At 37.4% G+C, this 27965-nt stretch overlaps 1 protein-coding gene across 3 annotated transcripts; it reads right to left on the reverse strand.

Moving 5' to 3' along the window:
• Positions 1 to 362: 362 nt before the first annotated feature.
• On the reverse strand, positions 363 to 27923 carry septin15 (septin 15). 3 transcript variants are annotated; one of them, XM_039648050.2, is made up of 13 exons: positions 27656 to 27923; positions 23687 to 23783; positions 16979 to 17085; positions 11517 to 11617; positions 11239 to 11373; positions 8801 to 8918; positions 8620 to 8712; positions 7406 to 7502; positions 4038 to 4089; positions 3734 to 3859; positions 2160 to 2295; positions 1927 to 2072; positions 363 to 1003 (listed from the first exon to the last, which is right to left on the reverse strand). In XM_039648050.2, exons 1-13 carry the CDS (start codon positions 27692 to 27694, stop codon positions 964 to 966), a joined length of 1287 nt encoding a protein of 428 aa, XP_039503984.1. In that variant the 5' UTR covers positions 27695 to 27923; the 3' UTR covers positions 363 to 963. The 3 variants fall into 3 exon arrangements, with proteins under 3 accessions (XP_039503984.1, XP_039503983.1, XP_088983542.1); XM_039648049.2 differs by having other exon boundaries at positions 23687 to 23786; positions 27656 to 27906; XM_089127416.1 differs by lacking the exon at positions 27656 to 27923 and adding an exon at positions 24156 to 24191.
• Positions 27924 to 27965: the final 42 nt, after the last annotated feature.

Consider the following 27965-nt stretch of genomic DNA (forward strand, 5'->3'; position numbering starts at 1 on the left):
GAGTTTATTATAAAGGGGTGTAAGTATGGCTAAAATAAGATACTGAACTCACTTAGGTTAAAACTGACCACCAAGCCCTGATCCAGGACCAGCTCCAACAACTAAAAAGCCAACTCTCAACTTTTAAAATGAAACAAAACTGGTCTCAGATCAGTTTCAGAATAGACTGAGGGTACATCTGACATGATCACAAATAAAAACAAAACATGAGCAGACAAATACCGAAACAGTCTGCAAATTTAAGGCAGAACGTTCGAGCAACGTCCTCAAATATTACTGTAATTATTTTATATTCATCCATATCAAAACTGACTAATTGTTTGTTATTAATGTTGACAATCATGCCATTTTGGAGGACACCAACTATGGTAGGGACACAATTATCTACGTACACAGCCTGCAAATGGTTTAAAAACATGGAAAACGGTTATTGTCGTCATTTAGCTGTGCAATAATGTTTAAACAGGTTTGTCTATGACCCCAGAGAAACACACAACATCATGTGACGCACACCAGCAGGTCTCAAACGCCATTAACCATCTTTTCAACGCATACATGCTTAATTCTGTATAAACTCTTTGCACATGCGTCCATCTGTCTGTCTCATTCTCCATCACATCTTTACAAACCTACTGAGACCTTCTTAAGACTAAGGGTGTGCGAATGATGTCAGCAGAGTTGAAAATGTCTGAAAACAGCCTGTTCTGTTGATATTACAAACACAGTCTTGTTTGTAATAACCAAGGGAATGTTGGTCAAGACAGACATTCACTTGACATGTGGTGTAATGTGACAGTCAACCAGAAGATGGTGATAAACTCATTTGATTTGGTGCAATGGAGTGTGCAGGAAACGTGTACAGTAGTGCTTGCGCATGTGTTTCTTATGGGGTCATAGATCATCATAGCATCAGAAGAGATGCAAGGAGTTTCTGGTTATGAGGAATGGAGCTTCATGATTTCTTTAAAAGATTTTCCCTTTTTTCTTGTTCTTTTCCATTGTCCTGAAAACAAAGAAAGACAGAATTAACCAATAGGAACCATTTCAAATATAAATTTAATAAGACAGAGTGAAATATTAGTTATTTGTAACTTTATTGTAATTACTAATATTTTCCTATTTTAGTTGTTATAATTAATACTATTTTGCCCTTATTATCCCACTGCTTTTGTTTTGTGTATTGATGCTCTGGTAATAATAGACACTACCCTTCAAAACTCTGGAAACTAAAAATTGATTAAAAAGTGACAGTAAAGACATTTATAATCTTACAAAAAATTATAAATCAATCATCCTGGATAAAATGTAAGCAGCACAACTGTTTCCAACATTGATGTTTGTTGAGCATCGAATCAGCATATTAGAATGATTTCTGAATGATCATGTGACACTGAAGATTTATGATGCTGAAAATGAATTATATTTATATTAAAATAGAAAAGTTATTTTAAATGAAAATAATGTGTCAAAAATTAACATTTTTATTGTATTTTTAATTAAATAAATGCAGCCTTGATATCAGCATTACCGAAACCCAAATCTTAGTAGTGAATGTATAACAGTAATCTTTATAATTTTATATAAAGTATAAGTGTCTTTTTAGAAAAGATATAAACCACAATATGCAGAATATCTTGGATTTGTCTTATACATTTTAAATAATACTTTTATTACATTTATCAAATTTACCATAATCTTTTAATTATAATGAAACTGTAAGTACTTCCTTTAAAAAACAAACATTTTTGATTATAAAAGGCAAATGTGACAGTCAGCCTGCTTGAATCTACTTCTATGCATGAGTGCAGTTCCTTATTAAAAATAACTGCATTATTTAGTGACTGAATATTGCACTCTGCACAGAAAGACTTGTTTAAGAGAGAGAAAGCAGGGCACTGAGGAAGTGAGATGAACAGAAAGTCTCACTTTGATGCATCAAGTTTCTGCTGCTCCAGGATGCGCTGCTGGGCCTCCCAGTTGACTTTTTCCTCCTCAAACTGGCGTCTCTTCTCATCAAGCTCTTTATACTGAGCTTCTAGATTCTTCTTCATCTGTTCGTGACGCCGTTCCAACTGTATCGAGGAAGCACAGGGATGAACTCAGTTAAGTATTTGTGATACTCCATGTTAAATGAAACTAGAAACCAAACACATACACACCTCTGCCTCAGAGTCCTTCAGTTTTTGCTTCTTTTCTTTGACCTTCATCTCAAAGACTTGCTCCATCTCGGTCTCCATCTTCTTCATCTTCATCACATGCTCCCTCCTCTCCTCCTCCATCTGGGCCAAGGGACTCCTACAAGAGTGACATTGCTACATGAAACTTTTTTTTATATGTTCAGACTAGATGTGTTAACTTCAACATGAAAAGGAAGTTGTGATAGTCTTTTCTTCCTGTATATCTAAGTTAAAGGGATAGTTTGATATGTTTTAGCTTACCTCCAATATGTAGGTGTCTTTGTTTCCACAGTATTTTCAATTTTGATATTTTTAGGTCAAACCGTTCTTTTCTGTCAGTCGTTTAATGGATGTCTATGGGGTCCACCTCAAAGAGCATGCACAGAGAAGTCCAAATTAAACATGATTTAATGACTCGTAAATGTAAGTACACATTGATGGCCTAAGACAAGAAACGAGCGGTTTGTGTGAGAAAACGAACAGTATTTATATCGTTTTTACCTCTTGTAATCACAGTCAGTTTTCTGTTGATATATCGAAATCGTCTTCCATTGCAATTTCCTGTATATCTAAATATGTTAGATATACAGGAAATAATTCAATTATTTATATATAATAATAAAAATAATATATTTTAATATATTAAAAATAAAATATTTTAAAATAATAAAAAAGAGATATAATAAAAGAGGTAAAAACGATATAAATACTGTTCGTTTTCTCACACAAACCGCTCGTTTCGTGTCTTAGGCCATCAATGTGTACTTACATTTGCGAGTCATTAAATCATGTTTAATTTGGACTTCTCTGTGCATGCTCTTTGAGGTGGACCCCATATACCTCCATTATATGACTGATAGACATGAACGGTTTGACCTAAAAATGTCAAAATTGAAAATACTGTGGAAACAAAGACAACAACATCGTGGATGCCCTCAAAGTGAACTATCCCTTTAAATGTTGGACGGGACATGATTTTGTCCTTGGGGAATTGATTGGATTATTGTGAGTGACCCCATCAGAGAAGAGTTACTTTCATTAAAGATAAGGTCGCATGAATAAAAAACATTATGTGGACAAATAAATAATTTATAATAAAAACTGCAATATTCTATAAAAAATCTGAATTGTCCATTTTGAATTCATGGAGACTAAGAGGTCTGAGATGTTCACCATCAATGTCTTGGATTGCAAGGAATCCAGGATCTCACTCACATACTCAATGGATATGTTTCCACCCAAAGTTGAGAATGTAAATCATGTGCAAAATTGGAATATCACAGAAACACACAAATATATCACAAACATGTTTCCATCCCATCTGTTCAAGAGATCAAAATCCTCACTTCCTGGGAAATTGGAGCAAAATATCTAGTAAAATGAAAGCTGCTAAATCAGGGAAGTCAAGGACTACCAAGAGAGATATTTGCAATATTAGAATTTATGCATTTCCATCCAGTGATTTTTTTATGCGATAACACAAAATTAGCATAAAAATAGGTGGATGGAAACAGCTTATTACAAAAACTGAACTAAAAGTAAAAGTGTCCTCGTACTTCGTTAGCTGGCCCTTGTTCTTGGTGGCATCGACCCCGTTGCAGGTGACGGCTGCTAGTTTCTTGCTGCGGTAGTTTTCATAGTGAACATTATTGGTCACGTCCTTCAAGTCCTGCATGTGAGTTCTGAAACGGCAATGGACAGTTAGCTGATAGGTTAAACGCTGATTAAAACTAATTAAAACTCAACATGTATTTTGCTAGAAACAGATATGAACTGCATACACAGTATTTTACTTAATTAGCGAGTTGATGCTGGAAACCTGTCAGGACACAGTGTTATTTCACAACGATCTCATCTCACCTGATGAGCATATTCCTCAGGACCGTGAAGTCACAGTGCTCACCGTTCTCCACTGAAAAGAGACGAAACAGATGTTTTAGCCCAATGACATCATCAGAATGACTTACAAACCTTTCAAAACTTAAGAGATATTTTTTAGATTTAACTTAAAATTTGAAAATACAAAGTTAAGCTCTTAATTAGGCACAAATTGCATATTCATGTGCAGGACTACAACATATAATGCAGTAAAATTGTTAAGTGTAACAATAAAAGTTGACATGAAATGCATTATTTTTGGATGTATGCAGTTATGATGACCTCTATTTTGATTGAAAACTTCAGTCAAAACCATTTTTTTTATAGGGATGCTTGATATATCAATACCGTATCGATTATAGGCCCATTTTTTATCAGTATCAGTCAATATTGGAAATTTGGTATATTTTTATATTTGTACATTTAGACAGTGTTTAAAAAAAAAAAACTTTGATAAGTGTTAAATGTAATCTTTAATAAATCTCAAAACTCATACTGTCCAATATAATTTTGTGATGCCTACATTCATACATTTATTTAGGCAAAAATTATATTGAATTTTTAATGAATGGACTACTCATATCAGCCAGAATTTTAATATCAGTGCATCCCTAATCATTAAAACATTTAAAAAGAGACATAATACAGTGACAAATTAAACATTTAAAGCAAACAGGATCAGAAACTGAACATAAATTTAACAACATCAGACAAATGGAAAATCAAAAAACAAGTCAGGTGGTTGAACGAAAACATAATTTAGTATTTAGATACCAAACTGATTATGCTAAAAGGTTAAACAGTCACAAAAATCAACAACAGGTTAGCAGTTCAGACCGCTGTTATGTGATCATACACAGGTATGTATGATCAAACATCGCTGTCATCACATGGGATTCTGGAAAAGGACCAGAGACACTGGTTTCTGACAGATGGTTAAAGGATGAAACGTCTTCTGCACGTCTAACCTGCACAGTTAAGATGCTTTACCAAGCGAGAACCTTACCTATACGGAGAACTCATTCTGATTGACTGCCCCCTCGTGTCAATCATCTGCTACAACCACCTACCTGTGAGAGAGCAGTTGGAGGGGCGGGACTAAAGTCTCTCCTGTAGGAACCTGTGATTTATGGGCTACTAAGACTAAAAATGGTGTGTTGTGGGAAGGGTTACATGGCATAGCGATGACAAGCAGAGATACCAGCCAAATGGAGCTAGGGGGAGGGGCAGGAGGTGGAGTCATATGTCTAAAGGGATCATGGGATTTGTAGTTTCTTTTTTGATGGGACAGCAAGAGCAAACTCCTGATGCTGACAGGTATGAACGGGTGCTTCAAAAACACGTCCCATTTATTAAATCATATGTTAGAATAGTGTTCATCAGAGGTTAGGGTGAAAACATTAGCACTCAGTCAACCCGCATCAGAGTTCAGAGGCAAAAAAATGCTTATAAATGATGATGTCAAAAGTACTATGATAAAAAATGTCCCCAAGACGTTTTTTTTGTACCCCTCAATGTATTTACATCCAAAATGGAAGTTGGAAATAAGTAATGGGAGGCATGCATGTCTGAATAAGGTTTTGTTTAAAAATAAGAGTAGGGCTGGATGATATCTCAAATATTTATGATGTATTCGAAATAATTTTTTTTTTTGGCAATATCAAATTAAGCAACAACATACATTTTCAGATATTAGGAGTTTTAATTTAGCCAAGCTTTGTGTCCCCTCCTTGTCTATGATTCACAAAATATCTGCAAGTAAACAACATTGATGCTTATCAACATTGCCACATTAGCATCTATAAAATAAACATGATAAAAAAAAAATGGTCATTTTGTGGATTATATATAAAAGTTAAAAAACTGAAATTTCTAATATAGGTTTTGATTAGTGCTATCAAATCGATTAATCACATCTAACAAAAGTATATATAGACACACACACATATAAATATTAGAGCTGGGCAACTATTAATCGCGATTAATCGCATCATAAATAAAAGTTTGTGATTACATAATAAATGTGTGTGTAGTGTGTATAATTATTTTGTATATATAAATACACACACATGCACGTATATATTTAAGAAAAATGTATTATTAATATATCAAATATTTATATTTATATATAATATTAATTATATACAGTCTTTCTTAAATATATACAAAATAATTATACACACTACACACACATATATTACGTAAACACAAACGTTTATTTTGGATGCGATTAATCACGATTAATCGTTGCCCAGCGCTAATAAATATAATTATATACACACACATATTATTATATTATTTTGACAGCACTAGTTATGTAACGATGTCAAATAAATGCTATTGTTTTGAATTCAAAGAATCCTTAAAAAAATGTATCACAAAAATATTAAGCAGCATAACTGTTCTCAATATTGATAATAATAATATTAATAAAGTTTTCCTGAGCCATAAATCATCCTATTAGAATGATTTCTAAAGGAAGACTTGAGTAATGATATTGAAAATTCAGCTTTACATCACAGGAATAAATTATATATATATTTTAAATTTTAATGTGGATTTTTTTTAATGTTATAATTTTAACAATATCACAGTTTTTACTTTCGATCAAATAAATGCAGCCTTGGTGAGCAAAAAAAATTTCAAATTATATTATGCAACATCATAATTTGAGTTTTCATTTTTTAATAAATCAGAAAAATGCATCATCAAAAGGCTGTAAAATAGTGAGACATAATTGCTTTCTATATCGTCCAGCCCTACATAGAGGGTAATTAAGAACATATAAACATGTTAGAGAGCAGCGCTGCTCTATTTTCTATGGGGGCTGTAGTTTATAGGTTTCTTCATGACTATTTATAGAGCACACATCTGACAATCAGCAAAGTTTCAGAGCAGCAAAAAGGTGCAAGAGGAAGGAGGGGGAGGCCTTACGAAGAGAATATAAATGAAAAATGGTTTTCTTTACCAATAATGCCCTCTGTCAGTCATGGAAAAGAGCAGACAGAAAGAAAAAAAAAAAGAGAAAAGAAAGAATGACACGTAAACAACTGAGGAAAAAAAAGACACACTCACTCACCAACAACAACAGTTTTGCGGGAGGAGAGAGCTTTGTAAAGAAAGAAAGGCGGGGAAAGTAAAACCACAACAAGTCACTTGTGGGCCATGATGAAAAGAAGGGGTGACGGTCTTTCCCTCTGGAAAACCTTATACGTCGTCGTCATCCCTTTTCCAGAATCCCTCAGCTGGGAGGGAGATCATCCAGCAAGCTCATGCATTTGTTTTGTATTCCCTTAGAAATGGTGCAATCCTCATGACGAACGCATGGGTCATGCTGATGCAGGACGTACCTTCTGCCACACCCCAGGGGTACTGGCGACCTCTGACCTTCCTGCCATTCACTTCGATCACCACATTGCTTCCGACCACGGCCAGAGGCATCTTCTCCTGTCGGTACACACCACATAATTACAGAGAGTCGGTATCGACCACACACTGGGAAAGTGAACGGATGCAGTGTGTCTGACGTAGGCTCGTATCGATCTTTAGATCCAAATCAGGCCGGATCAGACAACTACCGGTAAATTAGTTCTGTAGCAGTTCGCATCTCGTCAATAATAACCTCAAGCTGACCTAGAGAAACAAACAACACTGTGGATGCTGTTACAATAAAGACTTCAATGACGAAGCCATTTAGCATTGCTTTTCCATGGTGAAATTCAATTTTTTTAATTTAAGTAACATTGTGTATGTTAACATTAGTTAATGCGTTAGGAAATCTTTCACTGAATGTGTTTCCATGACTTCTCCATAGTTAGACTTTTCCAGTTGTTCACGATGTTTATATAATTACATATCGTCACTGTCGGGCAGAAATCTATATCTCCAAAACCACTAAGTTCAGGAAGTGGAAAAATAAATATACTAGGGCTGTCAAACGATTAATCGCGATTAATCGCATCCAAAATAAAAGTTTGTGTTTACATAATATATGTGGGTGCAAATATAAATATTTTATATATAAATAATATTTTTTTTCTTAAATATACATGCATACAAAATAATTATACACAGTCCACCCACATATATTATGTAAACACAAACTTTTATTTTGAATGCGATTAATCGCGATTAATCGTTTGACAGCCCTAAAATATACTAAATATAAGAATACTTCCCTTATTATTTAGTAGGGGAAAAACAGTACACCAAAAGAGTAGTATGTCCGAATGAATTGTATCCGAAGTGCGCATTTAATGGACACTTTACTATCCCATTAGGCCACGGGAGAGGATTTGTAAATTGCAATGAAAGCGACGCAGCTACAACAACAACAACAACAACAACATAGTGGTTGTAGTACATCTGAATTTCATTCATACTACCTATATTAATACTACATAGGACATTTTAATGTCACAAATTAAGTTCAAATTCAAATGAAGTACCTCCTTTATATATGTCCGGACACTTCATTATATTATCAGACATTATATTATTAACGTTTTACCAAAATCAAGCTTAAAGTTAGTTAAAAGGTTTTTGACCTGGACCGACTCTTTACCTTTATCTTTCGGATCAGTTTGCTGTCCTCATCGTCCTCTGTGTCGGGAAACTCGTAGATCTTGATTTTGTGCTCTTGGATCTCCTTCATAATCTTATGATGAGAGAATAGTAGTATACTTGAGAAAAATGGTGAAATGTAAATATTTAGCAGTAAAATGTGAAATCGCACTAACACACACCTGTTTCTTGAAAAGCTGGCACTCTTCTGGTGTGAGAGTGTCGGCCTTGGCGATGAGGGGAATGACATTGACTTTGTCATGCAGACGCTTCATGAACTCGATATCAAGAGGCTTCAGTCTGAAAAAGATTCAGAATGCATTAACATTTTAGATTTGTTTTGTGAAGCTGCTTGTGGTGCGAATACATTGTTATTTAGATGAATTTATTGAAATTAATTATTGTATGCCATAAAATATACAATGGAAATATTTGTAATGCTGATATCCCTACAATACACCAAATGGTCAAATAAAATAAAATGAAATATAAATTAGGGCTGTCAAACGATTAATTGTGATTAATCACGATTAACCACATCCAAAATAAAAGTTTGTGTTTACATAATATAGGTGGGTGCATTGTGTACACATACAAAATTATTATACAGAATGCACCCACCTATATTATGTAAACACAAACTTTTATTTTGGATGCGATTAATCGCAATTAATCGGTTTGAGGGTTAAATATACAAACTTGTATATTTAACCCTCAAAGCGTATTCACTTTATAGCCCTTAATGCTGTAATTGTGGACAAATATCACTCAGGTGTGATCATAATTTTTATTTATTATAAATGTAAATTTTTGAATTTATTTACTTCAAAAAGTAACATGTTTTCTATGTAAATTATGCTACATTTTTCTGTTTCATTTTTTAATTTTTTTTAACTACATTACAATATCATTCCAATAAGTTCTTAGAGCTAAAACCTAAAGATGAAGTGACTTTGCTGTCACCTGGTGTCTTATTTTTGCTTATTTTAGAATGCTCTAAATTACAGTTTTTCCCATTCATTTCTATGGGTGCCTATTTTTGACCCAAATACAAGATTAAGGAGGGGTTTTTTTTTTTTCACCCACTTAACATTGTAGAATTGAGTCAAAAAAAATTGTGTGTGTTCAGGAGGCAAACTTAGGAAAAGTAGCCAAGTCTTGTACCTCTCAGATCAAGGGAAGTATTTTTTTTTTTAAATAAATCAAAACTATTTTGCCCACATTTGTCCAGAATAAGGTTTTAGGGTTAAGAAAAATTTTTATATATATATATATATATATATAAAATATAAATTAATATAGAGTATATACAGGAAAATATTTCTTAAATAAATACAAGCATGTGTGTGTATTTATATATATAAAATAATTATACACAGTGCACCAATATTTATTATGTAAACACAAACTCGCGATTAATCGTTTGACGGCCCTAGAATAAATAAAAAAAAATTATGATTTGAATGAAATAAATAAATTGTGCCCATTACATTTTGTCTTCAAGGGATATTGAATATAGAATATAATTGTAAACAAAATAGTCCTTTGAAGTGATGCAATAGAAGTAAAAACCAGTCAGGGTCCAGAAACAGGCATGAATAAACAGATCAGAGCAGAGGGCCCACTGTCAGCACAGAGCCACCACACAGCACTGACCCTTTTCTCATCGTTTCCTTCCAAACCACAAAAATTATGTCATGGAGGGAATGAGGGCTTTGCTCTGTCTCTCTTAGCATCACTTTCACTTGAGATTCCAGACAAAGAGGCTGTTCTTTACACTGAGCTGGGTTTGTGTGTGTTTGTGTGGCTTTAGGGGGCCAGCTGAGGGGCTGTTTATACATTTCAGGAATGTCCAGACTGAAGATGCAACACAAAGGTCACAGAGATATGAATGTTGCTTCACAGTGGCGTCTCAATCACGCAAGAAAATGTGTGGGGATGGTTGAACACATAGGACCGCGGGGTCACTGATTGTAAATAGAAAAGTAAACAGGGCTTTGTTTTTTTTCTATTCAGAGAGTGTAGATGAACTAAAGAATTATAGAGATGTTTCCCACATCAGTGCCATTAAATCACACAATGGACAGATGAATTGAAAAAGATAAATATAAAAACATCCAAAAATAAAATGTATGTTTCAAGAATCCTGTAATAAATATTCCCCAAAGCAAATAAAGCATTCTTACTTCACAAAAAAAAAAAAAGTCATTTTATCACAAATCTAATTTCTGTCTTAACAAACGTTCCTTTCCTCAGTAAAACTAAGCCAGATAAGCTAATAATTTTCAAAAAATAAACAAGGCAACGCCTATCAGACGTCAGGCCCAGTTTAGTGGGCATTATGTAATGCTTTTGGATATGGGTGTGGGAAGTATGCATCTCCATCTGTGCTCATATGTCCACTGTATCTCCATTTTATTTCATGCATTTCAATCAGTGCACATGTTCTGATGCCTTCATTGTACCACAGTCGTATAGTATTCACGTACAAAATTCCAACATCATCCCACTCCTGAACAAAGTGCAAAATGTGTAAATCAGGACGTGTGTGTGCGTGGTGCTTCTATTTTAAGCTGGTCGATTCATGCCAGGCTTCATTCGTAGAGAGTGCAGTACCTACCCGTGACCAGAGGGGGCGATGAAGTACAAGCAGCAGTGCACCCTGTTGTCAGGCATCTGCCTCCTGTTGACACGAGATTCAGCATTCAGGAAGTCTTCAAACTTACTGTCGATGTAGTTGATGACTGGCTGCCAGCTGAAAAAAGGGGAGGAGAGATGAAAGGCAAAGTCAGATGCAAAGCTAGAGAATATAATAAATAGATCGGTAATAAATAGATTTAAAACAGGGTCTGACAGGGTCTATCCAAGAGTCTGAAAGGCATATGAAATTAAAATCACCAGTTGCTGTTGTCCACCGCATCTCCAAAGCCTGGTGTGTCGACGATGGTGAGTGTGAGCTGAACGCCCCCCTCCTTTATCAGCACTTTGGACTGTTCCACCTGAAAGGAGGATCAGAATTATTACAACAGGATATGTGACATAGCCTGAGCAAGCAGCCTTGCCTGTTTGCTCCAGATTCACGTCATTGACCAAACATAAATGCTAACTAACCCTAAACTATAAACACTCATGTGATTGGAGAGTTTGGTTAATACAGTTTTTGCATAGGAGTTTGTATTTTTGCATTTGCATCAAAGCAAAAGTGAGCCTACAAAGGTCATAGATGACTCTAGAACATTACCATTGATGAACACTAGCCTTATAGCTCATACAAAAGAAGTAAATGACTAATATAGGCATTAAAGGGATAGTTCACTTTGAAATTAATTTTTGATATGTTTTAGCTTACCTCAAGGGCATCCAAGATGTAGGTGTCTTTGTTTCCACAGCATTTTCAATTTTGACATTTTTCAGTCAAACCGTTGTTGTCTATTAGTCATACACTGGAGGCTAAGAGGGTCCACCAAAGAGCATGCACAGAGAAGTCAAAATTAAACATGATTTAATGACTCATAAATGTAAGTACACATTGATGGCTTAAGACACGAAACGAGCGGTTTGTGTGAGAAAACGAACAGTATTTATATCGTTTTTACCTCGTGTAATCACAGTGACGTCCAAGTGATCTGAATCAATTGTGCAATGTCCAATTGAACCGAACTGAATCAGTTCAATGTTACGCCGGAAGTGATCGCTTGCGTGTGACATCACTCAATATTTACACGGAGATTTCGGAAGTTTTACCTTTTACTAAACATATTTACATATACCGAAATCATCTTCCATTGCGGTTTCCCGTATATCTAAATATGTTTAGTGAAAGGTAAAACTTCCGAAATCTCTGTATAAACAAAGAGTGACGTAGGTGCGCAAGCGATCACTTCCGGCGCATGCGCAGACCGAAGCGCCCGTGCCGTCAGATCATTTTGTCATGGCTATGATTACAAGAGGTAAAAACGATATAAATGCTGTTCGTTTTCTCACACAAACCGCTCGTTTCGTGTCTTAGGCCATCAATGTGTACTTACATTTACGAGTCATTAAATCATGTTTAATTTTGACTTCTCTGTGCATGCTCTTTGAGGTGAACCGATTGAGGACCCCCTTCACCTCCAGTTTATGACTGACAGACAACAACGGTTTGACCAAAAAATGTCAAAATTGAAAATGCTGTGGAAACAAAGATACCTACATCTTGGATGCCCTTGAAGTAAGCTAAAACATACCAAAAATTTATTTCAAAGTGAACTATCCCTTTAACAAAGGGATAAGTCAACTAGTTGTCCAACAAATGGCTACATTGACTAGTTTATGAATCTTTAAATTCAATGCTGCTACAGACAGACACCTTCATGTTTTAAAATAGGTCAAGCTAAAAATAGTCCAACTGGAAAAACAAAAGGAGTAAGTATTCAAAATCAACTATAGTTGGTATCTTCCGATTAGTCAATGAGTAATTCAGGCAATCATGTGCATTAGGTGTATTCTAGGGCAGGCCATGTGTGTGAGGCCGCGTTGAGATGAGACACTGAAATAGTCATCTCCGATGTCACTATGATTCAGCTTCATCTCCTGAAGTTATTTCAGCTGCTTTCAGTCAAAACGCTTATTCTCACAGGCCTGGTTATTTTTGGCTGCCCCTGTTTTTCTAAAACTGCACTCTCATTCACACATGCGCAACTTTCTCGCTAACAAAAATAACCATAACCTCTCTTAGTTCTTCAAAAAGAGGAGAGAGAGGAGAGAGTTAGTAAAACTCTTCCATTCTCGTTCATGTTAGGATGTTTATGGGGCACGTCGGGCCACTTCAGTTTGCAACAACGTAGAAAAAGAAACAAATTAAAATGTAGAAACACAAAGCCACAAAAATGTCAAGACTTTCATTCGATGCAACCAGAGTGGCCCTTGTGTGGCTGCTATCACAAACACTGCAGATTGTTTTGGAATATAAATACTCTCACCGCTGTCTCCATGTCCTGCCTGGACTGACCACAGAGGACTAGACAGCCACACATCACAACATGGCCTTTGGCCAGGCTGACAAATTTATACCATGGGCATTCATGGTGGAACAGCTCAAGTGCTTCACGCAAAGGCATCCGGCCACCCAGAGGAGTGCAAGAGTGGGTTAAAACGGGTTTTAAGAGGATAGCATGGACTTCATCAGGAGAGATTTCATCTGTGAAAGTAGTGATGTAGAGAATGTTAAGTCCACGATAAGCCCAATCTCTAAAACTTAAGTTGTTTTGTGGTAAAAACAGAGAGGTGGTGCCTTGGGATGAATCTTCCGTTGAATTCCAGTGGCAGCAAACAAAGCCCTTTTGGTTTTAGATCATCTATCCAAACGAGAATGGATTTGTTTAGATGTTGGGTGACAGATGCCACAGTTTCATTCAAACGGTAAGATGATGAAAGTTGGTGTTTGGTTGGTTTCTGCACAGCGCCGAGAAAAGCAAATAACCCACATGAACACAGAGCACAAAGAGAACATAGGCTACTATGAATGGAATGACATAGACAAACTGACATAGCCTTCCGTGAAGTTTCTAGTAATTCTGAAGACCTTGATTAACTGGTTCAGGTGTGTTAATTAGGATTAAAAGTAAACTCAGCAGTATAGTGGCCCTCAGGAAGCAGAATTTAAAGGGATACTCCACTTTTTTTTTGTAAATAGGCTCATTTTACCACTCCCCTAGAGTTAAACAGTTGAGTTTTAAAAGTTAAAAGTGGAGTGTCCCTTTAACATCCCTGTTTTATCGCAAAATAAGCATGGCAGACAAGTTCTTGAGATTTTTATTTTACCCATTTAAGTAGGCTAGAGCAACTTGAATGATTGAGTAGCTTTTTTCAAGATTGCCACCAAGTCAATAGTCTTGCTTTAGAAAGGATTTGTCATGTCATCCAAGCTCAACCAAGCTTCAAAACAACTTTGATCTGAATCTAAACCGTGAACTTAGTCTTGAGTGCAGCAAAGACACAGAGATTGTTTGTTCATCATAATAAAAGAGAAACGAGAGTGGCTGCACTTAAATACCAGAAAGGGCTGGGCCACCTCAGAACACGTCCCATTTCTAGGGTGGTGGGAAAGTCAATGCCGAGTGTTGGGTTTCGTGGGAAAATTCTTGACCTCCTACTGAACCCTACTTGCCTCCAGAGGAATCTAGACCCCTTCGTATTTCCCCTCCAATACTCTTTAAAAAACACTTCAATTGAGTCACTCCATCATATCGCAAGCAGTGTATCCTCCCACATTTCTGATGTTCCAGCCTCAGCATCTGTTCTCACCCTGTTTATCAAGTCCATATAAGGTCAGAACTCTGCGGTCTCTTTCCTCTGGTGAGTCTGGGAGCATTTGCTCTGGCCTGGAACTCTCAGAAGGCAGCATCTGTTTGTGATTGCTTGAGCCTGATTGGAGCTCTGCACTCCAGCTGTCTGAACGCATTCAGGTGTTGAATGCACTGACTAGGACTTGAAGAGGCAAAAAACAACATCGGGTGCATGAGTGCATTAATGCGATAAGGTGCACGGATCCATAGTCATGCAGGTAATCTAATGAACTGCATAAGAAGCTGAACTGGTCAGGTAGGTAAGCAGAGTTCCACTCGAATGGCGAACTTTGATCATTCAAAAAAGGTTTCTAATTCCAGGTCCAAGGTAAGGACAAGAAATCAGACCCCAGAAGCCTCCTTCATGACTTCTCCACATCACATTTGGCTGCAAGGCAGTGGAGGATAATGTGGCTGGAGATAAAGGGTCGAAGTTAAGGGAAGTAAGAGAACAGCAAGACTAATGTGTGATATGATCTGGGAAAACCCACCACATGGAGAAATTTGATTACATATGAAAGCTGGTATCAAGCCCTTTCCAAATCGTTTTTCATTTTGTTCATAGATTGTTGGTAGCAAAAGTTATGTTGTTTGTTACTGTTATTTGTTACCGTCCCGCTAACAATTTTGGCAATCTTTTTTATTGCCTTTTTCATTTCACATAGTTTAGTTATCATCATAAATTAGGTATTAGGCATTTAAAAGCTTACAAACTCAAAATTCATCCTGTGATTCCATTATGACATAATTTAGGGCACTGACGCCCCGAGGAATTAGCAGATTGAGGCGAGCAAGATCATTTAAATAAGCAGCTATTTAAGACTCCGTTGATCTCTTGTTCTCCTCCATCTCAAGATCATGTTATAAAACTGTGTGTCGTTACAGTTTAAACAGGATTGGTGCACTGATACACCTTCACTGTACATGTTATGTGGTTTATTTTGAAAGGTAAACTATCTTTGTAGTGTTAAGGGACGGACAGGTATAGGCGATTTTTTGCACCTCCTCCAGGCTTTATGGCGCTTTTCCACTACACAGTACCAGCTCGACTTGACTCGCCTTTTCACCGTGTAAGTTGTACCTGTTCCTGCTTTTCGGGAACTTTTTAGTACCACCTCCAGCGAGGTTCTGAGCGAGCTAAAATTTCATGTGAAAACAATGCAGACCGCTGATTGGTCGGAGAGAATCGTCACTATTCACTGCGTCATCATTACACGCGCCAGATGGAGTATCCAGAATATCCCCGCTATTTTTAATAGTTTGGCAAGAGATAGTTATTAAACTTACTACTATTATTATGGCAGCTCGGAAGAATACGCCGTGGTCAAACGAGGAGGTACAGACTTTCCTTTGTTTGGTTGCCGAAGAGAAGATCCAACAAGAGATTGATAGGGCAACGAGGAACGAAAGGCGGCGCTATGACGACGGGTACTATTTGTGGCGGTACTGTCTGCAATGGAAAACGGAACGAAAAGCGAGCCGAGGCGAGCTGAGTCGAGTCAAGCTGGTACTGGTAATGGAAAAGCGCCATTGAAGAAATGGTCGCACCAAAGAAAGAGTCACTTGCTTGCCACTATAAATCGCAATTTTTCTGCATTAAACAAGGGAATTTTGACAAAACAATTTTCAGAGATAAGAGACAAGATGTTATAGAATAACAATTACATGGAAAAAATTTACCAAAAAAAAAGACATTCAAACTATTTTTTGATCTTTCTGAAAACGTCCCAGCGCAACATCTGATGGGTTTTCCCAGATCGTATCACATATAGAGTAGGAATGTCATGGTGAGAAAACTTTCAGAGCAGAGCAGACGCTCTCAGTTTATAACTTTAGCGCCCGTTGTCCAACTGAACTATACAGTATTTATATATACATTAAAAAAAAAAAACGACAATGAGGGCAATACCATGGTGGGCAAAGAATGAAATCACTGTATGTAACCAGACTACTGCAGCAAGCCTAATTTATAGACAATGGTAGATTAAGCAAAGACCAGAGGATCAGTATCAAGAGTTAAAGGTCAGGCCATACCTGAACAGTCTTTTTGATCCTCTGAGATGGGCCAGGGTAGTCTTTGGAGTACAGGTCTGTCAGAAAGAGGGAATTGATGAGCGTGGATTTGCCCAGTCCAGACTCACCTAGAAAAGAGGCAAACAAAAATTAAGTTGCCATGCTCAACTGGTGCCATGAAATGCACTAACATAAGCAAAAAGTGGGAGAGGGATGAAATGACACATGCAAGAGACATCCATACTTAAAAACAGGAGGTGATGATTATGAGATTCTTCACAGATCCTCACAAGCTTTCTCACATTCATCCACCCACACAGAAACACACAATTAGTTTGTTGTTTTTGAGCCAACCAATGGCACATGTGGGACCCTGGCCAGAAATTCAATAGTTTCTTCCTGAGGACAGAAATCGAAAGACAGCGGATTCATGGGTATTTGGGAACATGTTGTGGACAAAAAGGAAGAATGAGAGAAGGAGAAAGCTATTTTATTCTGAATGACTAAAACAGACTTTCTGAACAATTCCACACTTCTCTTTACAACTGATGAGCATGAGGCAGTGGCATTTTTGAACATCTCTTGAGTTGGGGGAAGGGAATACTTGGCCTCATCTGGCAGAGCACAGCAGACCACCAATGCATCACTGAAGAGTACACCCTCTTCACCCACTCAAATAATACACATTCTCACTCAACATTTCTGACACAAGCAAGATCCTTCTCTCAATAAACAATCTTCCCACTAAGAGTCCTCAGCGCCTGAGCTTCCAATTCTTATCTTATTCATTTACCACATGGGAGAGCAAACAGGCCTGAAAATGCCAGTCTCAGGCCCTGTTTATACGAGAACGCTCGTGGGTGAAAACGTAAAAATATTTTATCAGATGTGCCTTTCGTTTACACGCCGATGGTGATTTTGGGGCTTAAAAACGCAAAAAAGTGAAACCACCCTCCAGAGTGGAAATCTTAAAAACACTCCACCGCCACGTTCCCGTCTAAAGGGTAAAAACGCGAAAGTCAGCTAGACAGGGAAGGTTGTACGCAGTCGCGGACTTGGTGGTGTTGTGTGGCAGTGCTCCATATTGCCACCTAGCCGCCTGGAGTGCACACTACATCGAATTTCACACATTTTTGCGTCACCATATGCACGCAGATTTCCCACCCATAATGCTCATCTAAAACGCAGACTAAAAAGTGATAACGCAACGCCACTTTTCCGTGTAAACATAGCCTCATTGCTTATAATGTCACAAACATGGACTACACCTTCTGTAAGATGAAACCAAACACAAAATCTTGACAATTCAAAGACAGTTATCTAGATCACAGAAGCTTGATTGTATGCATTAAGTAATACTATTAAGTCATAATTTTGTTGTAAATTAATCGTTAAATTGTTGTGTTTAAGCTTATGATGTAATGCAATTTAGAAAGTAACAAAATGCAGTTAAATTGGAAAATGAGACCCAGATGACCCAATGCCCTCATGATATCAGTGCCTAACCCTCAATCCTGACTCCCCTCCCTCTTTTTGCCAAAGCAGGAGCAGTTCCCAGTGCGTCCTATGGAGCCGAAACATCTGCACAGACACGCATCAAGATTCTCCGTGCTATGCCAGAGATAACACACAGACACCAAACCCACCCTCTGTCTGTTAAGTAAATTTACTCCTCCATGCCCCAGGCTACGTGGACTTACCTAAACAAGACAGAGTGACTGGACTGTGAGAGCATCTATGCGTTTTTGTGGGGGTGGGGTGGGAGGACATCAGAGACCAGTGGAAGAGAAGTAAAGGGGGAGGAGGAAAGACAGATAAATAGAGACAGAGTGTTGTTTTATCGGTCTGCACTTACACTGGCATTTTAATGGAAGCCATGTACCAACACACAAGAAAGACCAACGGGAAAAAGCATCTTCTCTTCTGCTATTATATGCAGTTAGATATAGCCAAAAACAAAGACAAAAATATATTTTGCGAATAGAGTTCATAGAGAATTTTTAGAATAGATCATAAAACAACTTTTCATAATAATATTTACTACTTTTTTACTATTATTGTAATTTAATTTTGATTACATAACCACCACACATAAAATGTTTGTGAAAACATACCCAAAATTCATTACAAATTGAATTGCCCAAACCATTTTCAGAGGTTAGCTTTCAAGCAGGATGCGTCTATGAAATCAAGATGCCACTGCGTTAACGGGTCGGGTGAGAATGAGTAGATTAGCAAGCGTCTCCAGCTCCAGCTATCTCTAAAGCCCTGTTTCTCCCGCTCTTTCCCTTACACCCCCTCAGGGTAAAGCCAGAACCAATTAGCCTCATCCCCTCTTTTAATTAAATATCGGCCCACATGATCTCTGAAAACAAGACACTTCAGTCACAGCAAGGATCCAGGTCTAGTTCACAGTTGGCTGACCTTTATCAGACCCATGGATGAAAGGAGCTAACTCGCCTCCCCTTCTCATTTTGGTCCCTCTATCATCCGTCTTTTACTACTACAGCACATGTGCCTCTCCAGCAGAGACAAACAGAGACACTGGAAAAACCATTAAATAGAGGAAAAAGGTATATAGTTGTGCTAATAGACTGGCACAACCACATGTGGATAAATAGACCCTATTTCCACTGGTTTTACATTGAACTAGACCCAGAGATGCTACCAGGGGAACAGACACTTCCAAATTAAAAGCGCATGCTAGCATCACTTCCTGCCCCGGTTTGACACAGTTAGCACTTAGCTTGAAAAACTGGGGCTTTTTCTGATCTCATATTTAGAGATCATATTTTTTTAAAAATGTATTTTCTACTTTTTACTACTACCCTTAATGGATGGGTGGGTTGGAGGACTGGGATAAATGGACAAACTTTCTAGGAGATTCCACACATTTTTCTTGACTTTCATCTATTTACCCCTTCCTGTCATCATGCTATGGGCCAGAAAGCACCCCAGGGCCCATTACTGGGCTCAAATATCCTGACAATCCTCCACCCCTTTCCACTGCCCTGCCCCCATCTAATCCCAGCCATCCCTTTTCTTCCTCACTCTTTTTCCCTCATAAAAGGGGCTCTAGCACCACTGCCATAATGTTGCTTAACTCTTTAACAAACGGATAGCTGACAGAGAGCAAAAGAGAGGCCCACTACCTCTAAACAATGGGCAAACTATGATCATTTTAACTAATTACAATAAACTAGAGCTTTAGAAAACACTCAGATCAAATATTTGCTACATTTTAAAGTAGTTATTGATTTTAAAGACTGTGAGAATGCAAGTATGATAGTAAGTGTGTGTTTAACTGGTTTGCAGAGAGGGGCTCCTGTAATGATAAGATCCATTGTTCGGCAACAAAGGTCAGAGTTCATCTCCGAACAGCCCGAGATAACAATCAGCAATGCTCTGTAAAAAACTGCCATGAACACACACACACAAGTCACTTCAACTGGAAAATCAATCTGTCCTACATAGAAAATAAGATCTATGAGGTGGATAGATTACACACTGATACACACACAATCAACATACACACTCAATATCATGTCAACGAACGGATCTCCAAAATATCTGCCTAGAAGTTTCCAGAAGACCTAGCTTGTTCAAGTGTGTTTAACTTGGGTTGGAGCAAAACTCTGCAGGACAGTGGCCCTCTAGGAACTGAGTTTGACACCCCTGTTTAAGGGTACGTCCCTAGTTTAGTAGGCAGGGCACTGATCTGGGAGTCCTCTATTATAAGGGCTGACTCGATTGTAAAACCCATCCAGTCCACTGGAATGTTCACTCCCTAAAAAAAAAATCCCACAATGCACTTCAAAAAACAGGGACCATCGATGCTCACCACGCTCCCTTACAGTGTGTTACGTCACATTTCTGAAGCAAGGAACAAGAGAACAGTCTAATGAAAAAAGAACAAACTTAAAATATTCGCATATTTGACTTGAATGAAACTTTAAAAGTACGTTTGTTTGAAAACCCATGCCAGTGTTTGTTTGGGCATTGGCGGATGCATTAGCATGTGTTGGCTAAGATCTTCTGAACGGCTTAGCTCCATGACCAGGTTGTTAGATGACCTGTTGGCAGGCCAGAGAGGGGAAGCTTTGGCTTCATAATCCAGGGATTAAATATCCTCCATGTGTGTGTCCGTGTTTCAGCCAGGGGCCTTTTAAATGGACCTACAGCATAGTAACGTACGAGAAATATGAATGACATGGAATTCAACAACATGTCATGTCTGAAGACTTCAGCTACCGATTGGAAAAATCATCACTTTAAAACATCTCAAGTTTTGTCCAAACACAGCTGTCGGAGTTGTTGTTGTAGTAAAGGAATGCAAACTGCGTAATTAACGAAAATATGTGTGAAACTGTTACCATATTTTTCTCTTCGTTGCTTGTACAGGTGTGAATAGCTTGAAAAGCGGCTGTTAAAAGAGACTTTGTACAAAGACAACCATATTTTAAACAAGCCACTAACAAGCCTTCGATAACTCGATCTGAAAAACGAAGCACACATTTTCACATTTTCCAACGCTTTCTCCCTGAAGAAACATTTTGCCAGCTGGAGTGAGAGGGAAAGCTCAAGAAAGGAAATGCTTGTGGAAAAAAAACACAAGGGAGAGAGCGAGAGAAAAGACAGGAAACAGATTTTTTCCTCCCTGAAATTTTGGAGGGAAAATTGGAGTCCACAGCCAAAGCCCTGTAGAGTGTGTCAGGATGAGTGACAAGAGAACAAGACGACAGTTTTGTTCTTTAAAAGGCCATTGGACGTGCCCGAGGACAGTATTAAGAATACCCAGCAAGCCCCTATTACATTTATTAGACACTGACTACATTACAGCAAATTTCAGCCCAGTCTGAGGAAGATGTTTAATGTTATGGAGACAATCTGTGGAGGTGGAATCTTGCTTCTGAGGGCAAATGTGGCGGGAGAGCATTTTAATATTAGTGAAATCAAAACACTGTTAATAGAAAGACAAATATTAATACTTACTAAATTTGCAGTGCTATTATATAGTGTAAAATACACTACCATTCAAATGTACTGAGTCAGTAACCTTTTTATTTTAAGTAAATTAATACTTTTATTCAGCAAGGAGGAATCAAATCAAGTGACATGATTCGAGTAAAGACATTTACATGTTACAAAAGATACACATTTCAAATAAACGCTGTATCTTTCAAACAACATTAAATCCTCGATTTTCACCACAGGGGGACTTTTAAACTTGCCGTGCTGACCAACAGAAAGCTACTTGGTTTGAAATGTGTTGTGTGTGAGCAGTGGCAAATACAAAGCAGCCCTATTGACAAGACCTTTTTTTTACCTGAACAATACTGCTGAAATATTGAGCAATGTACAGTACGATACAGCATACAGCAATAAAAAAAAAAAATCTGCGATGGAATTTGTAGTTTTGGCCTACCAGTAAAGCGGGCAACATTTAGGTAGCCCCGCCCACGCTGAAATATTATTGGACGACTCATACATATTAAAAAAGAACAAATTATATGACAAACATCACTAAGACAGTTGTAAAAATCAAAAGAAAAACTATGAAAATATATGATTTCACAAGTAAACAGACAAATTGCTTGTTGCTGGAAATTCATTGGAGTAAGGAATCTTGTTTTTACAAATATACACAAAATATATTTAAAAATTAATATTCTTAATATAGGCCACAGATGATAATGAAGGCAACAAAACTAGTTCTCTACAAAGACTAGTGCGGCTTATACCAGCACAAGCATCTCAATAGTTCGATTAACCCTAGACAACAAGCCAACAAACAGACATAGGGAATGAATGAGAAACAAAGACAGAATGAGTAACAACTTGGAAGAGGAATAGAGGAAGAGAGAACTAAAGAGATTATTTTGCACCAGATCTGGGAAGCAAACCCTCTGCAAGCGCTAACAGACACACAGACACACACACACCCCGCTTACTATGGTGAGGCGGCGCTCCACCACAGTTATGTCACCGAGATCCATATTTCCAATATAGCTTTAGTCACAGCATCCAAACCACAGAGAGAGCTTGTGATAATGACAATAATATTGATCATCCAAATTCTCATCATCTATCTACTCTTTATGTGGGAATAAAGTCATTCTTTATCTAAAGCCACAGACTATTTGCTTAAAGTGAAAAAACTAAACACCAAAAGCTTATTTTGTGTCATTCTAGTATTTTCAAATGACCATGATTATATAGTAAATAACAGACAACTTCTATAAAACTTCAGAAGTTAATATACATTAAACTAATTTTACAACCCTAAACACAAGGCGTGCAATGTCTAATTTAACTAAGCCTGTCAACCCTGTTAGTGTTTCCTGAACGACCATTTCCTGAATGTTTCCTGAAGGCATAATTACTGTAAACAATATTAATATAGCTGGAAATGGCACTATGTTTGTTTTTGGAGTCCCGCCGCACATAACATGGATGGACAAAAAAAATAAATATCGTGGTAATATTCGTTCACTCGTTTTAGTTAAATCGTGGCCATGTCCAGATTCATTCTCTTGCATTGATTTAACTGAAGCAAGGGAATTTGTCGACAAATATTTTTCCCCACGTCCAGTGTGGGGCTCAAAACAATACGATTAACACACTTTTTATCTGATATGTCCAAAAAAAAAATCACTTCATCAAACTAGAAGAGGCCCCCATTTCACAGAACGCAATCTCAGAGGTGAGCAAAAGAATTTTGCGACTTACCGACAACCATGAGTGTGAACTCAAACCCCCTCTTCACGGACTTCCTGTACACCTGGTTGGGGAGGTTGGCGAAGCCGACATAACCCTCCAGATTCCTCTGCTGGAAGAAAACACAGCTTTACTCCACATTCCACTGATTAAAGAGCAGAACGGCTCCTCCATTACTGTTATCCCTCTCAAAACAGAACTCAAGAAGACTTCAGAGGAAAAATATTAAAGGCTAGGCTAATATTAACATTAGTTACAGTGGATAATCCCTTAGCACAGTCAAGCTCTTAAACTAACATGCAGGGATACCACAACGAAGGATCACATGGAGTTTTGCTAATTTGAGGATGAGTAAACAGACCTGCGTTAAGCACGTATGAAAGTAACTGCAAAACTGCTTGCCTAAACACAACTTTTGGAAACCAAGAGGCTGGGGAAGGGAGGACACATGGGGTCTCATGACTGACAAACGCTCATTTACGTTTCGTATCAAATCCATCATGAACTCAATGTCGTCATGGAGGCAGTGTATTTCGCTCCAGATCACAGCCAGCGCCTTGTCCAGATGCAAGTTCTCCTTCACAAGCTTCTCCATCCCTTTCTCTCCGTCGCTTTCCTTCTCTGGTAATCTCATGCTCTCGGAAGCACAGCGCTGAAGCACACGCTAGGCGAGGCAAACACAATTGATCGCTGTGCTTTGGCTCCGCTGAGCTTCTCACGCATGGTAGGCCAATGGAAAACTAACTAGTAGGGGCCATGCTGATCATTTAGAGAGGCAGATAGTTTGAACGGGGAGGGCTACGATCACCAAGTTAACTCTTTTTGGCCTGGATGAATGACCGTGGCCACAAATGTATTTATTAGAACTAAGCCAATAGACTACTTGGGAAACAGTGGATGCCATGCCACAAAATTCACTCACAGCATTTAAAAGGATTGATTTTATATTTTCATTTAAACAAAATATATTATATGATTATATAGAAGAGTAGGTTGGCCAATGGCCGATATAAGGCTGATAAATATGACACCATTTAATATTACACTATTTCGTTCAGATAACATGCATTACAAAAAAAGAAATGAAGATTTGTTTTACATACAGTATTAAAGGCGCACTTGGCAACAATTTCAACTTAATAAAACCGTTTAGAAATCATTTGAATGTTTCAATAACCTGTTCTGGAGAGAATGGTGGCTTTCCCCGATCCCTCCAGCATTCCCAGGCGGAAAACCAAACTTGCAACATGAGGACTAACGTCCCGGTAAGTTGGAAATAGAAGTCTTGTGAGAAGCGAGAACGAGCGAGAAACACAAACTGCTTTATGGCAATTCGGCATAATTCTATGATAATGTGTATGATGTATGATAGAGTTGGCCGGCTCCGATAATAACACATGAGCAGCGGTAGAAAGGGGGAGGAAGGCGCCGCAAGTGAGTTTCTTTATGACAGTGTTGTGAAATATACGCCGCTCAGCTGTAGGGGGCGCTGATGAGAAAACACGCGACAACAAATGTGGAAATCAGCGAAGAGGTGACTAGAGTTGCCAAGTGCCCCTTTAACTAATTTAGAAACAATCAATTGTAAAATGAATTAATATAAAAAGTAAATCTATAAAATAAACATTTTTTTAGCAAGATCTTGTATCTCTAAGCCTATTATAATATTTTTCACAAATTAAGAAATAGTTTAAAAACATGAATAAAAAGTAAGTAAACACTGTATCCAACCACTTAGTAAACTGGTAAAGTTGTCTTAGGGCTGTCAAAATAAGAGTCCTGTAAATGTCCAAATAAAAGCTGCTTATAGTTTACAGCTAGAAAAATGTATCAGTCGATGTTGATGATTTAAAAATACTAAATAACTATTATATTTTTGCATTTTTAGAGGTTATCAGCCATAACATAATTAATAATCAAATATGCATCAGTAATCATCAGCCATAATTTTAATTTTGGTGAAAAATCATACAGCTTTGGAACGAGATGCATACATAAACAATGACAGATTTGTTTTGTGTGAACTATCCCTTTAAATAACAATATATCAAAATGGATTTGATACTAAACCTCTGTCAGTTTTTGGACACTTGCATCCCAAACTGTGACTATCTTCTTCAAATGTATACTATATAATTCATACACCAGTCTATAAATAGCCATGCTCTGTGAACAGCTCAGGGCATTTTCCATGCTTTCGCACTTGAAGCGCTCTTGCGTAACTGTAAGATTGATGTCATGCCCCAACATGGCAAACAACACAACATCTGACCAGAAGAGTGAATCAAATCATTGATTATTGAACTACTATCCCTCCATGTTAGCATCCACATTAGGTTGGAGGATACATTTCATTATTGAACCTCTATCCATGTTAGCATCCACATTAGATTGAAGGATACATATAATTATTGAACATCTATCCATGTTAGCATCCATATTAGATTGAAGGATGCATATAGTGTAGGTGGGAAAAACGTGTGGGTGTTCACAAGCTTAATATTCAGAATAGGTTTAACATTTGTGCAATTCATTCATCCTTTGAAGGAAGTAACATGATATGAGGACCATAAATATTGGAGTATTAAAATGTATAAACATCAAAGCACTAAAACATCACCTGGCATCTAAAATGATGCTAGGCCTTTTCGTAGCTAACTTCACTTTCCTGAGCACTTATTTTTAGACAAATGATCCCATGTTGATTTTAAGTAGATTTATGAAGTCAGTTTCCTTCAAGTTCACACAGAAAAGATCATGATATATGCTCAGTGACAGTTTTTGGCTGCTCTTCACTCCATCTAAGCCTATTGAAATGCATCTCACTGCTCTCCACAAGAGAGCTGGGCATCCCACTTAGAGCCTGTCATTCTCATTTGCTTCTCCAAACAGCTATTAACACACAACAGCCCTACTATTTACTCTATAAAAAACACATTTGTATGAGTTTTGAATCAAGATCGCATGTCTTGAGGTCAATGAAAATGGAAATCAACATAGTATTTTAACATGTGTATGGTCTGACACAACAGCAATTTAGGTACGCTTTTAAAATTGGTGATTCACACCTTCACAAACGCCTAGAGCATGGCATGGCAAAATGGATATTGTTTTTGACCTCATCATGTTTAATGATGTAGTAAGATATTGTGTACTTAAAATGTAGATTCTGAAGAGGTTGCTTCTTAGTTCTTGCATGGTTTGGATGAAAGTACAATGTTTTTGTTTTGTTTTGCATGAGCTAAAGCTAATGTGGCATAATTTACTTTAACAATAATACACAAGAACCATAGAGCTTTTGATCAAGAAAACACAGATTATGGTAAGCTATTTTAACATTTAGTTCTATAAAACAAATAGTATCTGTTTTTTACATTAACGGTACTTATTTTTAATTACTTAAAAGTAATTAAGAGTAACTACAATTGTTTTCATAAATTAGTACCAGATATAATGTTATTCCTTTACCTTATTAATTGTTTCCCATTAAATTATATGGGGATCTGTGGTAAACATATCAGCTATTCGCTGCCAACTAGAAAACATTCCAACTGTTGTTGTGAATAATCCCTTTTTTACTAGTACAAACTAATTGTTGATACATTAACCAAAAATCACCAGCGATATGTTACCTGTATAGTGTACACTATTTGTATAGTGATACACAGTAAATTAATCAAATGAGATTGAATGATAGATTACTAGTAGCTAACTGAATATTGGATAACATAACATTGGCAAATGTATGAGTGTCCATTGAATTGGTGAAATTAATTTTTATCAAAAATAGATGCTAGTTAGTTTTAAGTAGCCTAATAAATGTGAATACGGCTTGCCACAACACACAGATGATTATTAAGGGACAGTAACACTAGGAATCAATTGGCCCACCACCATGCAAGTCCACGAACCAATGAAACAGATGTGGTTTAAATGTATTTTCTGGACAGATTTAGATACATTAATGAATATTGTACTCACTGCAACGCTGGAAACAGCTGAGTCGGGTCTCTCGATCATCGTCCTGTGACAACACCCACTCTGAATCCCAATAGATCAGGCATAAAAAGATGAGTCGACTCAGAAAGTGTCGAGTGCAGAAGCGATGATGAACCCTTACGGTTGCTTCTGAATTGGACTAAATAAATTGAATTTTATAGGACGTAAACGTGCACAGAACAAAAACAAGCATGCGAGCATCGGCCGGGGGAAAAATGTTACAATGCTGCGAGCATGAAAGGCGATTGTCCTCCTCCTAGAGAATTCAACCCCTATTGGTCCGCGACTGGCC

This window comes from Pimephales promelas, chromosome 25, assembly GCF_988280905.1.
Source record: "Pimephales promelas chromosome 25, fPimPro1.hap1.1, whole genome shotgun sequence".
NCBI classification, from domain to species: domain Eukaryota; kingdom Metazoa; phylum Chordata; class Actinopteri; order Cypriniformes; family Leuciscidae; genus Pimephales; species Pimephales promelas.

Bases quoted from the DNA above. Each gene is read 5' to 3' on its own strand.
- septin15 (XM_039648049.2), bottom strand. From the start codon at position 27,694: ATGATCGAGAGACCCGACTCAGCTGTTTCCAGCGTTGCA. The intron at 7,503-8,619 runs GTAAAGAGTCGG...GTGTACCGACAG, and splicing joins AACTGATCCGAAAGATAAAG to GAGAAGATGCCTCTGGCCGT. The intron at 1,004-1,926 runs GTGAGACTTTCT...CTTTGTTTTCAG, and splicing joins CAGAAACTTGATGCATCAAA to GACAATGGAAAAGAACAAGA.